Source organism: Hakea prostrata, chromosome 7 (assembly GCF_041222555.1).
Source record: "Hakea prostrata isolate BN-2017 chromosome 7, UWA_Hpros_2, whole genome shotgun sequence".
NCBI lineage: Eukaryota > Viridiplantae > Streptophyta > Magnoliopsida > Proteales > Proteaceae > Hakea > Hakea prostrata.
Window position 1 is genome coordinate 36,233,080 of NC_142606.1, and position 15,369 is coordinate 36,248,448.

Below are 15,369 nucleotides of genomic sequence, written 5' to 3' on the forward strand. Positions count from 1 at the left end.
AGGAAAATCTACCTGTCACAAAAATTCAAAGTTGCTGCACAGACAGCTACTGCTAATCAAAACTCTGTTTTCTAATGCCACGCTCCAAGAATATGTGTCCAAATGAGCTCATCAAGTCCTTGACAGGTAAGCAATTATTGTTAGGTTGTTAAGTTTATAACTCTCTCTTTATTTCATATTTTGGCTTCACATATTTTAGGATGTCTTCTATCTTACATGAAATCTGGGATTAGTCAACCAGGTATGATCTAGAACAGAAAATTCAACAATAAACATCAAATGGAGCAATGCAAGTAGCTTCTAAGTTTATGGTGGTCAAATCTGGTTGCAACTCTGATCACAACGCTTTATATGAGCCCATATGATCTCGGAGACTTCCTCCTCCCCAAAAAAAATTGTAAAAATATTTTGTTTTTTTTCATTAGTTTTTTTTCTTTCTTCTCAAATGTGAAATATCATTATTGACCCTCCTACTAAAATAGGTATAATGTCATTCTCACTAAGTATTCAAGGGTTACAATTAAAACCCTGTATTTAAGGAAGTAATACTTAAATCTAAATCAAACTCTTCAATCCCTAAAATTCTCTCTCTATTTATTCTCTTTTTTCTTCACATTTGACTTAAGAAAAACTTGAAAAAGTTCAAAGTTCTTTCCTAAGTCTTCTCCCTCACACTCTCTCTCTCTCTCTCTCTCTCTCTCTCTCTCATTTATTTTTATTTTTTTGTTAATCTTTTATTTGATTTTATACTGTCTCTCTTTCTTTATCTTTTGTGTTATTCTTTTTATTTGATTTTATATTGTGAATGAATATCTATAATTTGTAGTGTAACTAACTGTCATTATTCATTTGATTTGCATCTAGTCTTTCACATTACAATTGTGCTTCTTCTTCTTTTTCTTTTTTTCTTTTTTTCTTTTCCTATAATGTTGATTTTTTAAGAATTTTTTTTTCTTTTATGAAAGAAAACATTCATTAAATTATAACTTAAAAAAGCTTTACATAAGATTTTTTTTAGTTGGTCATCCTTGTACTTTAATTTACCTATATTTTGTAAAGATAAAAATATCATTATCAATAATTTACCTATATTTTGTAAAGATAAAAATATCATTATCAATAATTTACCTATATTTTAATGTGTAGGCCCACATCTATGATAAAATAATTTAGAGGTGAGACCCCACATGAGCCTACACACTATGTATGGTGAAAAAACTTCAGTATCCCCCCAATGAGGAGGTGATCCAAACTCTCATTAGTCCGCCCTCCCCCATGTTGAATCCTGGCTCTGCCCTTAGTTACCAAAGATCTTGTTGATTGCCTCCTCAAATATCCCCTCTCTTGCCAGCCAAACCAAGTTTACTTCTTTACTTTCTTGTTATAGGGGGTGACATGCACCATTGCAATCAGGGTAACTTCTTTTATGTTCTTGTGGTAATTGTTACTGTGTTTGCTCTTCATTATTCCTGTAATTCAACCTTAGTCCAGATAGTGTTTCTAACAGGTTGGTTGAGTGTCTTGGACAGGAAAAGGGGGAAGTTTGAGTTTCTATTTTTTATTTTTTATTTTTTTGGGTCAATTTATCAGGTTCAAAATCCAGAGGCCAGTAGTAGATTTACATTTAGGCTGATGAGTTTTTCTTGACTCATAGCAAACCATAGCGAAATTCCTGAGGGATCTTTGTCATATTGCTTAGTGCAACATGTTTTAAATATATGATCTATCCAGCAGATCCCAGTGAGATCAATTGGTCAACTATTCATCTAGAACATCAACATGCTTTCTAAGATAAGCACACCAGCCACGAAAAGTGGGTTATGGGAATCTTGGGACCTATCATTTTGGAAAATAGAAGAGATATTAAGCTAAGAGCCATGCTTTCATAATTGAACATAATATGCCTGATATGTTGTTTTCTTCACGTTAATTAAATTACCAATTTTCTGGTTTGACTATTGAATTGATGTGGGAAACTATTGATTTGTAGCTGCATTGGAGAAAGAGCTGTGGTCCACTGCAACTATCAATGTGGAGGTCCTGAAAACCATAAATGTGATATTCAGCAACTTTCCTAAGCTGCATGCCTCAGAGGCAGCGACCCTTATCATCCCACATTTAGTAGGAGCACTGAAAGCTGGAGATGAGTCTGCCAAAGATTCTGCATTGGACACCTTATGCTTGTTAAAAGAGTCGTGGACAACCATATCAATAGACATTGCCAAACCTCAAGCTACGATTGCTGCTGAAGCAATTCCAATTCTACAGTTGCTGATGAAAACTTGCCCACCATATTTCCATGAAAGAGCGAACAACCTCTTGCATTGCTTGCCTGGGTGTTTGACAGTCACCATAAAGCGTGGTGTCAACTTGAAACAGTCAATGGGAAGCACAAATGCCTTTTGTCGGTTGACCATAGGAAATGGTCCAACACGACAGACAAAGGTAGAGTGCCACAACAAAGTTTTTACAAAATGTCAAGATATGTTTACTTTATTTGCATGAGTTACCTAAAACCAAATTTCCATGAATCTCACTATTCATCAAATTACAACATTGCAAAACTTTTTCTTTTTCTTGATGATGTATCTGAGAAAGTTCAAGTCTTGAAAATTTTCCCAGGTAGATCTCAAGCTTTAATGTGTGCACGGCTGTAGATTCTGGCTCATAAGAAAAAACTGAGGCATAGTTCTCCGTTCATGTGCTTTTTTTTTTTTTTTTTTTCCCCTTCTCATTTAGGTTGTGAGCCATAGTACTTCTCCGGAATGGAAAGAAGGATTTACATGGGCATTTGATGTACCTCCCAAGGGACAGAAGCTTCACATCATCTGCAAAAGCAAAAATACGTTTGGGAAGGTATGTAGGTTTGTAGTTCTTTTCTTTTTGTTCCTTTTCCTTTTAATCTTGGTGTTTTCTTACTGATTTGGATTGGGATGTTGGTGGGCCTTGCAGCCAACTCTGGGAAGAGTGACTATCCAAATGGAAAAAATTGTAACAGATGGTGTTCATAGTGGGTTATTCCGCATTAGTCATGACAGCAACAAAGATGCGTCTTCTAGAATGCTAGAAATCGAGATCATCTGGTCCAGCAGGATGTCAAATGATGAGAGCATGAATGGGTAGCAGCACATTTTTGTTTATAAGCTCTAGATCCACAGAATCTGTAAATCAACCAGCTATATCTGTGTGGGAAATAGTAATTGATATCGACCCCAATGTTACAGGTTGGTTTGCCTGTAAGTATTGTTTTAGTCAGTTTTGTAGTGGGGAAGGCTGTTTATGGGATGAGAAATGTATATGTCCATTAAGTTGCAGAGTCAGGGAGTCCAAGAGCAAAATTGGGCCTCTAATCTCTTCTCTTTTTTGGGGCCTCTATTCTCTTCCCTTTTTTTTTTCCATTTTTTGGTCGGAAGGAAGCTGGGTCTGTTGTAAGGAGCAATATTGTAGCAATGGAGGCAAGTGTACAGAATCTGTAGTTTATAGTGAATGTTTACGTAAAGGAAAATAAAATTCTAGATAGAATGGACCTTTAGATATGATTGTACAGAGTTCTCTCTCTTCTCTTTTTTTTTCTCTCTGGTGGTGGGGGGGGGGGGGGGGGCTTAGGACAGGGCGATATTCTTTTGCACATTTTAGGCCTTGATGATTACATAAAGTGGAATAGAAAATCAAATACAACTGAAAAACAAAAGAAAGAACACAAATCATTTTTTGACAGAGTTCGGTCAAATGACCTATATTTGGGGCTAAGGATAGATATTGTTTATGCAACTTATAGGAGCGTGAATAGGTTGCAACTAGTGAATTTGTCCAATTTTTTAGTTTAATTGCAAATAAGGTAAGTGCACAAATTTAAATATAATTGAGCAAATTAAATTGAACTTAAACACATTTGCAAACACAAAATCCACAACACAACTATTTTATAGTGGTTTGACTTATAAGTTTAAGTTCACTCCCCTCTTGGCCTCGAGAGAGATTTTCACTAGTGATTTGTTTTCAATTGTGGGACAAAAATACCTTCTTACAATCTTTGTTCACGGGCATGAGCACCCTCTTACAATCTTTGTTCATGGGCAAGAGCACCTCTACAATATTTGTTCAATGGGGGTAAGAGCACTCAAAACCAATTCTAGTCTACCTAGACTTAAAATTGTAAACAACAGAATACAATGTTAGAGATTACCTAATAAGGGGTATGACATTTTACCTCTTGTGTGAGAGTAATGCAAATTGAGTGAATCCACAAATTAGATGATTTACAACACTAATGATGTCACACACCCAACAACTAGGACCAGGTGGAGCCCATGACACCTAAACCCTATTGGGAGTCCTGACAATTACTTCCTTTTTCCTTATCTTGAGAATAATGGAAACACATATCATCAAGTAACAATGAAAACTTTTGTATTAAAAGAGAGGGCAATTACAACTTTAAACTATCCAATGGCAATTATATATTATAGTAGGATAATACAAACTATAGTCTTCAACATTATGGTTTCACCTAAACAGAACATTTATACTATCTTATACAAAACCTCAAAACATAAAACTCAAACTGAGATGACTTAAACAACTGGACCTTTACAGGAACTTGGGCTCTCAACATTTCCTTGGATGGCAACATCCTTACCTTTGTCCTGAGTCTACCTATATGTTTACAAAAAGGGGGGGGGGGGGGGGGAATGAGCTAAACTAGCCTAGTAAATATTATAACACAACCATGCTATAAACATGAAATGAAAGTTATCATGCACATGTGTAAAAATAAAACACTTTGAAGAGAAGAAATGTTATGAACGATAACATAACTCTTTTTGCAGAAAATGCATATTATGGAAAAGCATCATATCTCTTTCAAAAATCCTTTCACAAATTTTCATCTCTGTTTCCCTAGCATTAGAGTCTTGAGCCTAAGTAAATCCAGAGGATGCACAGTTCTCTTCACCACCAAAATAGTTTATATCTCTTCACCACCAAAGTGGCTTATATCTCTTCACCACCAAAATAGTTTATATCTCTTCACCACCAAAGTGGCTTATATCTCTTCACCACCAAAGTAGCTTCTAGACATAGGGCCTTGTACACCTTGTAGATTGCCATCATTGGCACGGACTCAATATTTCCATTTTACTCTAGCCATAAGAGTTGTGCTCGTCAACACCAAGTCTTTTATTCCAATTCAGTCTTGCATTATTAAACTTCACATTTAATCTTAAAATGCAAGAATCTGATAATTACATAATTGAAAACAGAAGATTGTCAAATCATAATCAAAACTGAAACAGACGCAAATATGTAATTAAAAAAATGCACAAAATGTGTGAATGAAATCTAACGCATAGTATGCAGATAAATCAGGGGCATTATTACATCCCCCCAGCCGGTACCTTACCTAAAATACCCAGAGGTGTGATCCACGGCCTCGAAGATCAAGTCTCAGACAATCATCCAACCATTCCACACAATAGTACAATTATGAGCAAGAATCAATCGATGTATTAATATAATTAAAGAATAAAATCAAAAGTAAGGATCTCAGAAGAATCTCAAAAACAAATATCAAAGTGCGGAAATGATGTCAAATAATCGAAGTAATAAAGTGCGGAAGAATAATCATGTCTAAGGTATACAACTAAAAGAATAAGAGAGCAATCAAAACTAATCTATGTCTTCTAAATGTTCGTTTTCTTCTAATTTCCTCTTCTTCTCTGATGGCTTGTACTCTTGTAACTTGGGAGTGATGTCTAGCTCGTAGTCCCATTGGCGGGCAAGGCGTCTTCTATCATTGTTGATCGGAGCCATAAGAGTCCTCCATACCGGTACGTGGATCATACCACAAGCTACCATCAACTCCCACTAGTTTCTCAATTGTATGATATGAGGGAAGGATCTCTAAACAGAAGCATGAGATCTATTCTTCACTTGGAAAATCATCTAAAACAAGCGTTTTCCCCGAAGGATGAGCTCAAAATAACTCAGCGAGTAGTTCACATACAAATAACAATTACAATCCAATTCAAGAACATAGCACGATGCAATAAAATATGAGACAAATGTGCAAAAATGCAACTAACTCTAACAGATGCTAGTCTCTAATGGTGGACATGCATTAAGATGGAACACCAGCCTCCTCTGGGAAGGTATCGTCACTTTGATCTCTCATGGGTTGGTTACCGGTCTTGAGATCCCAGGTAAGTGCTCTCTCACCACACCATTGGTATGAGTACTAGCGCGTATTAGGGTTATACCTAGCTTTATTCAAGTCATTTACTGAGTCACATCAACCTAGGGTCAGATACTTCCCCTCATGCCTCTCAAAATTGGTTGGTATCATTTCCCGCTAGAGTCATCATATCCTATGGCACCAACCAGCTCGGACTACGGACTCTTGACCCTATTGGTCATCCACATATAATAGACGGGAATATCTCATGTCCTTTCACGAGTTGTCTACCGGTCTTGAGTGCCCATGAGCCCAAGTCTATTATGATGTGACCCTACCAATGAATGGCCCCCACAATGTGATTATGTCTTTTCATGGGTTGGCTATCGGTTTTGAGAATCCACAATCTCCATTGCTGCCACAGGTCACTCGGCATCAATACCCACGCCGATAGGTGTGATATGACGGGGTTTCTAACTGAAGACTTCTAGACTTCCTAATTATGCCATCCAATGATTATGAAAAGTGTCAAGGGGTATCATAGGATTGTGTCCCATACCACCTCTAATGGTGTCCCTAGATAGAAACACCTGAATGACACACAACCACAACCTAACATACGCATTACAATATGATTTAATTACATTATTAGATCATAAATCATTCCAAATTCACAATAGTCACATGCATATAGATCATATATGAATAACATCAGTACTAAACTATATCATGAAATTATAGAGTTATAGTAATCATGTCTAAATCATATAACAGCAATGTAGAACATGCATTCAAGTCCTATTACAAATAAAAATGTAACTAGGTTATATGTAAGTGAATGTCCTCACCTTGTTATCGAATCGAAACCTTTGAAGAATAGAACAACGTATGAGTTCAAACTTGTCAAAGATTCTAAATACCATGATGATTCAAAGTTAGAAACAAACCCTAATGGTTTAGAGTTGAAACGAAGACAAAAACCAGACATTAGTCTATCAACACCAGGCTTGGTCACCTGGGTTGGTCTCCCAAGGCTGCAGAAGCAAGTGACCAAAGTTGTTGTGTACAGATAGAAAATGCCTAGATCGATAGAAAAATCATCGTTTGAATTCCAAACAACTCCAAAATTAACTAGAAAAATCTGAAATCATGGTAGGACATTATCTAACATGGTTTAAAGATCAATCGTAGCAAAATGAATGAAATCCTAACAAATTTTATATTATGTTTCTTCCAAAATCAAACCGCAAGATTCACGGATAGACTAGAGTGAATAGAGTGAATGGAGATTTACTCTAGAGTAAAGAGAGTAGTAGATTAAGGTCTGAAATCATCATAGATCATGGTCTAACATAACTTGGAGATCATACTAATCAAAGAGAATAAAAATCCAATAGATTTTATACTAGGTCTTCATTGAAATCTTACTGTGAAGTTCAGGGAAGAGCTAGAGTAAATGGAGATTCACTCTAGAACTAAGAGAATAGAGATCGTCATAACAGCAAGTATAACCTTCTACAATGGGTAGAAACAACATAAAGAGAAGAACTAGAATGAAGAGAATGACTGCTAACCTTTTAGAAAGCGAAACGATGAACGGAAACCTCGACGGATGCTCCCACACCTTCCTTCACATTGGAGAGGATTCTCTAAAGAGTCTCTGACAATCTCCTACGGCTTTAGAACATAATGACACGTTTTAGAATGAAAAATAATTATATAGGGCTTCAAAAACCTAATTTCTCCAAAATGCCCTTTTTACCCTAAAACAAGTTTGGTTGCTTGGGTTGGTTGGCAAGCTGCCAAGCTTGGCACGCTGCCAAGCCTGGCACTTTTGATCAAATAGGGGTTTTTTGATGCTCCAAATGCCCTAGCTTTTTCTTGGGTCCTTTTCTAAGTTATAAAAGGGTTTTACCTGGTTTTTTTTTTTTTTTTTTTTACCTTCTATGTGTGTCATTACTGTACTCTTGATCCATCTACCAAGTCCGTCAATGTTCATGTTAGTTCTTCCATAATTTGACAAAAACTCCCAACTTAGCATCATCTCCATTGGTTCAGAGTTAAATCCAATGGTTTCAATTTGATGGCCCACAGTTGCCTTCTTCCCACACTCATGGTTTTGGAACATACAATATGGATACTGGGTTAGGGTTTTGAAGATTTCACAGGCATAGTTTGTGAATCGATCAGGCACACAATGTGCAAGTCCATAAGAAGCACAATGTGCTAATAAATCAGGTGCGCAACATGCAGATCAATTAGAAGCATAGTGTGTGATTCAATCACGTGCATAGTATGCAGATCCTTCTAAGGCACAATGTGCTAATAAATCAAATGCACAATATGCAGATCAATTAGAAGCATAGAGTGTGAATAAATCAAGCACAAAGTATGCAAATCCATCAGAGTCATAGTGTGCTAATAAATCAAGTGCACAGTATGCAGATTAATTAGAAGTATAGTGTGCAAATCAATCAAGGGCACAGGTTGTGAATCAATTAGAGGCACTGTGATTAGATTCAGACCACAAATAATAATAATATGGTGTGATCAATGTGCACAAATTTTTGCAAACGATCATATGAGTTGGTTATGATACTCACCTGTATTCCCTCAATAAAACACTTTCCAGAAAACCGAATGATTCTCAGCTATTCCCGAATATACCGGGGAATTAAACGAGTCTTCCTCTCTCTCTCTCTTTCTCTCTTCTTCTGATTCCTTACTTCTTCTCTCCTTCTCTTTCCTCTCTTCTCTCTCTTCTCTTCTCTCTTCTTTCTCCTTTCTTCTTTATGTCGTTTCTCTTTCTCTCTCTTCTCTCCCCTGGAAAGCCTATGGGCTTTCTCTTCTCAAGGCACCTCACTCCCCCTATTTACAGTTGAAAAAATCAATATTATCTTATTGCACTTTTTCCTTCTTTCATTTTTATTCCTCTTTCTCTCTCTTTCTTTCTTTTCCACGCACAAATAAGCCCCCTTCTCTTATTCTTTCTCTTCTCTGTCCTCTTTTTGGCTTTGAGACCACAAGCTTCTTTTCCCACAGCCCATCTCTCTTTCTCCTTTGCCTCCCACCTCCACGTTATCCATGGAGGTGGAAAAGGGGGAGAGGAGAGAGAGCCACCTCATGCTATCATATCTATATATATATACATACATGATATCTCTTAAATAACTAGTGGGCTTGACTTATGGGCTTGTCGGCCCACTCCCATATCTTACGCAAGGCCCACTAAGGGGTCTAATTATTTATACCTACGGATTCAAAAAATTGCGTTGATTCTTTAGTATCATCGGCTCAGTCTAACTCTTCCGTATAAGAGATTGATGGACTGAAATGCGTATCGACCCGGTTATGGATCAGGGGTTCAAACATTACCAATTATTTAAATAATCTAGAGAATTTGAAACATACTAATACAAACATTAAAATAATTGTATAATGAGATGCCGGGCATCACAAATGACCTTCCAACAACCTTCTATCGCCTCAAGATTTGCTCTAATGAGCTTGCTTAAATACCTCGGTATGTTCTTTCAGGGTGGAGTGAGGTGGGTGAGGTGGGTGAGAGGCAAAACATGTGATTTCTTGTAATTTGAGAGCTTGCAAGTATTTGGGAAGTGGTTGATCAATTGCAAGGTTGTTGCTCTCAAATGGAGTGGATTGGGCTTATATAGATGGCCTTTAAATGCCTTAACCCAACCCCCAATGGATAGAAAACGAGCAAATTTTAGCCTAGACGGGCATCCGGCTAAAATTTAGCCGTTAGAGCATTTTTTTTTAACCAGACGGATGTCCGTTTTGGTCAGAAGGATCTTCATTTGCTCAGACAAAAAATCCGTTTGAGCTTCTGTGACCAGATGGATGTCAGTCTGAGGCTAGACGGATCTCAATCTCAAAATCCGTCTGCAGACCAAAGGCACATAATAGAACTTTAAGTGTTTTTAGGTCTTCTAACCAACCCTATGTTCTCGTACACACTCCTAACATGACCTAGGTCAATATAATGACATGATGCATATGGATTTGATGCAAATGAATACGATTATACATAAATGTACATGGAAGTGTTTGAGGTCGTAATTTGCTAAGTCTTCTTGCTTGAGCTTGATTTAATATTCTTGAATATTCTTGGACTCCATTCTTGATGCTCATCTTGACTTAGACTTCATGTCCATCTTGGCTTGGTCTTGGCCTTGATTTGGGTTTGGGCATTAGGCGATGGGTTGGATTTGATCCACTTGTTTTAAACATACACAATTGAATATAGCCATTAGTAATTCATGTTTATTATCATCAAAATTCATGGAGGTTGATGTGACAATGTTGACATGGCATTTCCCAACAGATACCAATGCACTAAAACAAGATCAAAATTAATGCGAGATGTTGTACAGTGACTCAAGAAAATGAATCCCATACGTGGGACTCCAAAACCTCACAAAACCATGCAAGAAACCCCTCTAAATTCCATTACAGCATACACCAAACATAAGGTAGAAGAAGGTGAGAAAACCCTATGATGAAACATACCTAAACCCTATCACAAGATCATCCAACTAACCCAATAAGGCCGGGTTAATATCCTAGTTCAATACTAAGAATGGTGGCCTATTCAAGGTGAATTGAACCAAGATAAGAGCCAATAAACTTGCTGAAATAACAGGGTGTCTTTACAGATTTGCCCTTATAATTCTCCCCCTTAATCCACTAGTGCATTGAACTGTACAGCATCATTTCCCAATACCTGCACAAAAACACAAAAGAAAAAGAAAAGCAACACTACAACAAAAACAAAAAACTACAAATAGAGTCCAAAATGCCATAAAAAATTTAAAAAAAACACACTACAGTACCAAACCTTAAAGAAGAATGAAAAGCTCAATGAATGTAATCACCCATTTTCAATAGATTTAAGCAGTTAAACTTTACTGCCCCAATCAACAGGGTTATGTTCAGTAGGTATTTTCTCAACTAAAATGACATCATCAACTATTTTATCTCTTATAAAGAAATACTTTACATCAATACGTTTGGTCCAATCATAATATATAGGGTTCTTGCATAGAAATAAAGCACTTGAGTTATCTATAAATGCAACGGCTTTATTCTAACATATGCAATTCACATAATAGACCTCTTAACTAAATAGGTTGCTTCACACATTCAGTGGAAACAACGTATTCAGCTTTAGTAGTTGATATTGCTACAGAAGATAATTGTTGCACTTTCTAGCTAATGCAATTACCAGAGAATAAGAAAAACTACGTGACAATGATTTCCTACTGTCTTTATTAATGGCATAATCTGAATCTGTGTAACGAAGTAAATCTAATTTTTCAGTCGACTTTTTGTTACGTACACTAATCCCTTATTGATAATCCCCCTCAAGTACCTCAAAAGTCACATAAGACCCAATCGATGTTCTTTACCTGGATTAGACATGAAGCTACTAAGTACACTTATTGCATAAACTATATCAGGTCTAGTATAAACCATTAAGTACATAAAAAACCCAATGAAATTGGAATATGGAATCTTGGCCATCACAACCCTTAAACTCATTCTTTGGACAGTGATAATTAGAAAAGTTAAAGTGAGATGCTAATGGAATCTTAACTAATTTAGACTATAACATATTAAACTTTTCTAAGATTTTAATTAATATACATTTTTCCTCCCTCCATATTTCTATAGATCTCAGTGCCTGAGCACTTAAATTTTGAATTATGCCTTTAACTTCTCTTTATTTTCAACAATATGATCCTGATTAGAGCAAGCTATTAATTTGTCATTAACATATTAAAGCAAATATGAAGGAGAGCAGAATTTGAACTAGAAAAATTACGACAACTATCATACTCACTCTAAAACGTTTTGAAGGATGTAATTACTTGAATAAGTGGTAAGACAAACTTTTATTTAATAAAAATACTTCAAGAGTTACAAAATTTAGTTACAACTAAGATTCCCAATGTCACGCCCCCATTTAACAGGTCCAGGTGAGGCACATGACACCTAAACCCTATTGGGAAACATGGGAGTTATTTCTCTATTCCTCATCTTCAATTTTAATGGAGACCATTTTTTCCATGCAACAATGAAAACTTTTGTATTAAAAGAGAGGGCAAGTTCAACTGTCACATCCACCCAGTTGGTATCTATACACTCGAACACCTGAGAGAGTGATCCATAGCCCATTAGATTAGGTCTCAGACAATTGTAAACCAATCCACACAATAGACTAATCATGAGCAAGAATAAATCAATGTAATAATTAGTAATTAAGATGTATATCAAGTAACACAGATCTTAGAAGGATCTCAAACTAAATTAGAGTGCAGAAGTGATGACATGACTAAAGTAGTCAAACTGCAAAGAATAAACTTAGTCAAAATCTAAGTCTTCTAATGTTTCGCCTTCTTTTCAAAACATTTGTACACTTGTAACTGAGGGTCAATGTCTAGCTCGTAGTCCAACTGGCAAATGAGGTGTCTTCATTCATTGTTGATTAGGGCCATAATAGTACTCCACACTAGTACTAGGATCATACCACGAGTCACAGCCAGTTCTCATTGTTTCCTCAACTATATAATCAGAAGGAAATATCTCCGAACTCGTGCCCGGATTTCTTCTTCACCTACATAGGTATCTAAAAACAAAGAATTCTCCAAAGGGTGAGCTCAAAATAACTCAGCAAGTAGTTCACAAACATGTAACCATAATCACAGTTCAAGTCAAAACATTATATAGTGCAACATGACATGAAGTTGAATGCAACAATGCTTCTATACTCTAACGAATGTTGGTCTCTATATGGTAGTCACGCATTAAGATAGAACACTAGCCTCCTTTGGGTAGATCTGGTCACTCTAATCTCTCACGAGTTGATTACCAATCTTGAGATCCTGGGTAAGGGGTAAAGGAATCCCTCTCAGATTATCACCATGGTTGAGGTTTATAACACCACTCTCTCACCACACCATTGGTATGAGTATTGGTGCGTGTCTGGGATGTAACTAGCACAATGCAAGACAACTACTCAGTCACATCAACCTAGATTCAAATACCTCCCCTCATGCATCTCACACTCTTGATTCAATATCCTCCCCTACTAGAGTCAACGTATCATATGGCTCCAACTAAATCAGACTACACCTCCTCTTAACCTTATTGGTATCCAAATATAATGGGCAAGAAGCTCTTATGTCCTCTCACGGGTTGGTTACCGGTGTTGAGCGCCCATGAGCCAAAGCCTATTATACGCAACCCTACCAATGAATGGCCCCCACAATGTGGTTGTGTCCTCTCACAGGTTGGTTACTAGTCTTGAGCGCCCACCATCCCACACTGCTACCACGGGTCACTTAGCATCAATACCCACGCCCATAGGGTGTGATATTACAAGGTACCTAACCATACTCTTCTAGACCACCTAATCATGGCAAATAGTTACTGTGAAAAGTGCTAGGGGCATCAGAGGACAATGTCCCATACCACCTCCGTTGATATCTCAAGGCAGGAGCACTCCAAATAGGTGTTCCCCAATTCACAATCACAACATACAACAACCTCCCACAAAGTAGTAAAAGGTTCTAGGCAACATTTGCAATCCACAATCCAATTAAAATCCATAATGCCTTAAGTTTAATCTATACATCAATATCATAACAATCAACTTGTATTTTGTAATTTTAGAACTTAATCATCATTCCTAAGTCTTATAACAGCAACATGTATATCAATGTGCAAGTTTCAAATAAAATAAGAAAACGACAATGGTTATGTGCCAGTGAATGTCCTCACATTGCTATTGATTCACAACTTTGAAAAGACACTTAGAGGGTAAGTTCACGTTCCCTATAAAGTGCTAATAACATGTTGGTTCAAGGTCATAAATAACCCTAGAGGTCCTATATCAAAAAGAGAAACAAAACCCAAAATCACAGGGAGTGGTTGGTTAGATGGGTTGCTTGGGGCAACTAGGGCAATTGACCGGGGTACTTGGTTGCTTGGGCTGGTCTCTCTAGGTGACCAAGTTAGGCAACTAGTCTCCAAGTATGGACATAATTGACTCAAATTGATGGTAGGCTTCCCGATTGGGTTCTAAACTACTCCAAAAATACATAGAAAATTTTGAAATAAGGACAAGAGCTATCATGATTTAAGCATCAATCAATGCAAAAGAAATGAAAACATAACAAATCCTAGGTTAGGTCTTTTCCAAAATCAATTTGGTAGAACATGGGTGAACTAGAATGAATGAAGATCCACTCTAGGGTAAATAGAAAAGATGAACTAGGTTGATACAAAAACTAGAAACCTTCTACTAGGTCTAATCAGTAGAGAAAATCATCGGTGAAAGAAAGTTAGAAGAATGGAGATGAGTACCGACCTTTGAGAAAATCAATCGCCACATGGAAAGCTTTTAAGTAGATCTCCACACTACCTTTCACCTTTGTGAAGCACTCTCTGATAAGCTCTGATGTCCTCTGACAACTATGGATCATAATGACACGTTTTAGAATCTAAACACCTTAAATAGTGCCTCAATAATCAAAATTCCAATTATGCCCTTTCTTCCAAGAAGCTTCCTCAGGGTTGTGGTTCTTCCACCTGATCTTTGCCAATGGTTTGGTCTTGTTTTGCAACTGCTTGTCTTTCCTATCCAAAATCTCGGTTGGTTCTTCTTCATAAGTAAGGTTTGTGCCAAGGCCTTTTGGTTCTTGTTGGACGAGATGCTCAGGATTTTCCACACATTGATGTAGCATCGACTCGTGGAACATATCATACACACTAGCTAATGCTAATCGGTATGCAATAGGTCCAACCTTTTCAACAATCTCATAAGGTTTGATGTACCATGGGCTAAGCTTTCCTTTTATGTTGAACCTCATTACTCACTTCATAGGTGATACTTTCAAAAATTTGTTTCCCCAATTTGAAACTCCAAATCAATCCTTCTTCAGTCTGCATAAGACTTCATCCTTGACTGCACCGTCTTGATCCTTTCTCTAATCATATCAACCATTGCACTTATAGCTTCTATCATTTCTGGACCTAAAATTCTTCTTTCACTTGTTTTGGTCCAATACAACAGGGTACTACAAATATGTCCATACAATGCTTTGAAAGGAGCCATGCCTATTGTCCATACTTGTGTTGTTCATCCCAATTTCCACCCATATCCACTACACAAG

At 37.0% G+C, this 15,369-nt stretch overlaps 1 protein-coding gene across 1 annotated transcript; it reads right to left on the reverse strand.

Annotated features, from left to right (window-relative positions):
* Positions 1–10,871: 10,871 nt before the first annotated feature.
* LOC149010997 (uncharacterized) lies at positions 10,872–15,066 on the reverse strand. The gene is made up of 4 exons (XM_089162537.1): positions 14,786–15,066; positions 14,565–14,668; positions 11,026–11,030; positions 10,872–10,916 (listed from the first exon to the last, which is right to left on the reverse strand). The coding sequence occupies exons 1-4, from the start codon at positions 15,064–15,066 to the stop codon at positions 10,872–10,874; spliced, it is 435 nt and encodes a 144-aa protein (XP_089018663.1).
* Positions 15,067–15,369: the final 303 nt, after the last annotated feature.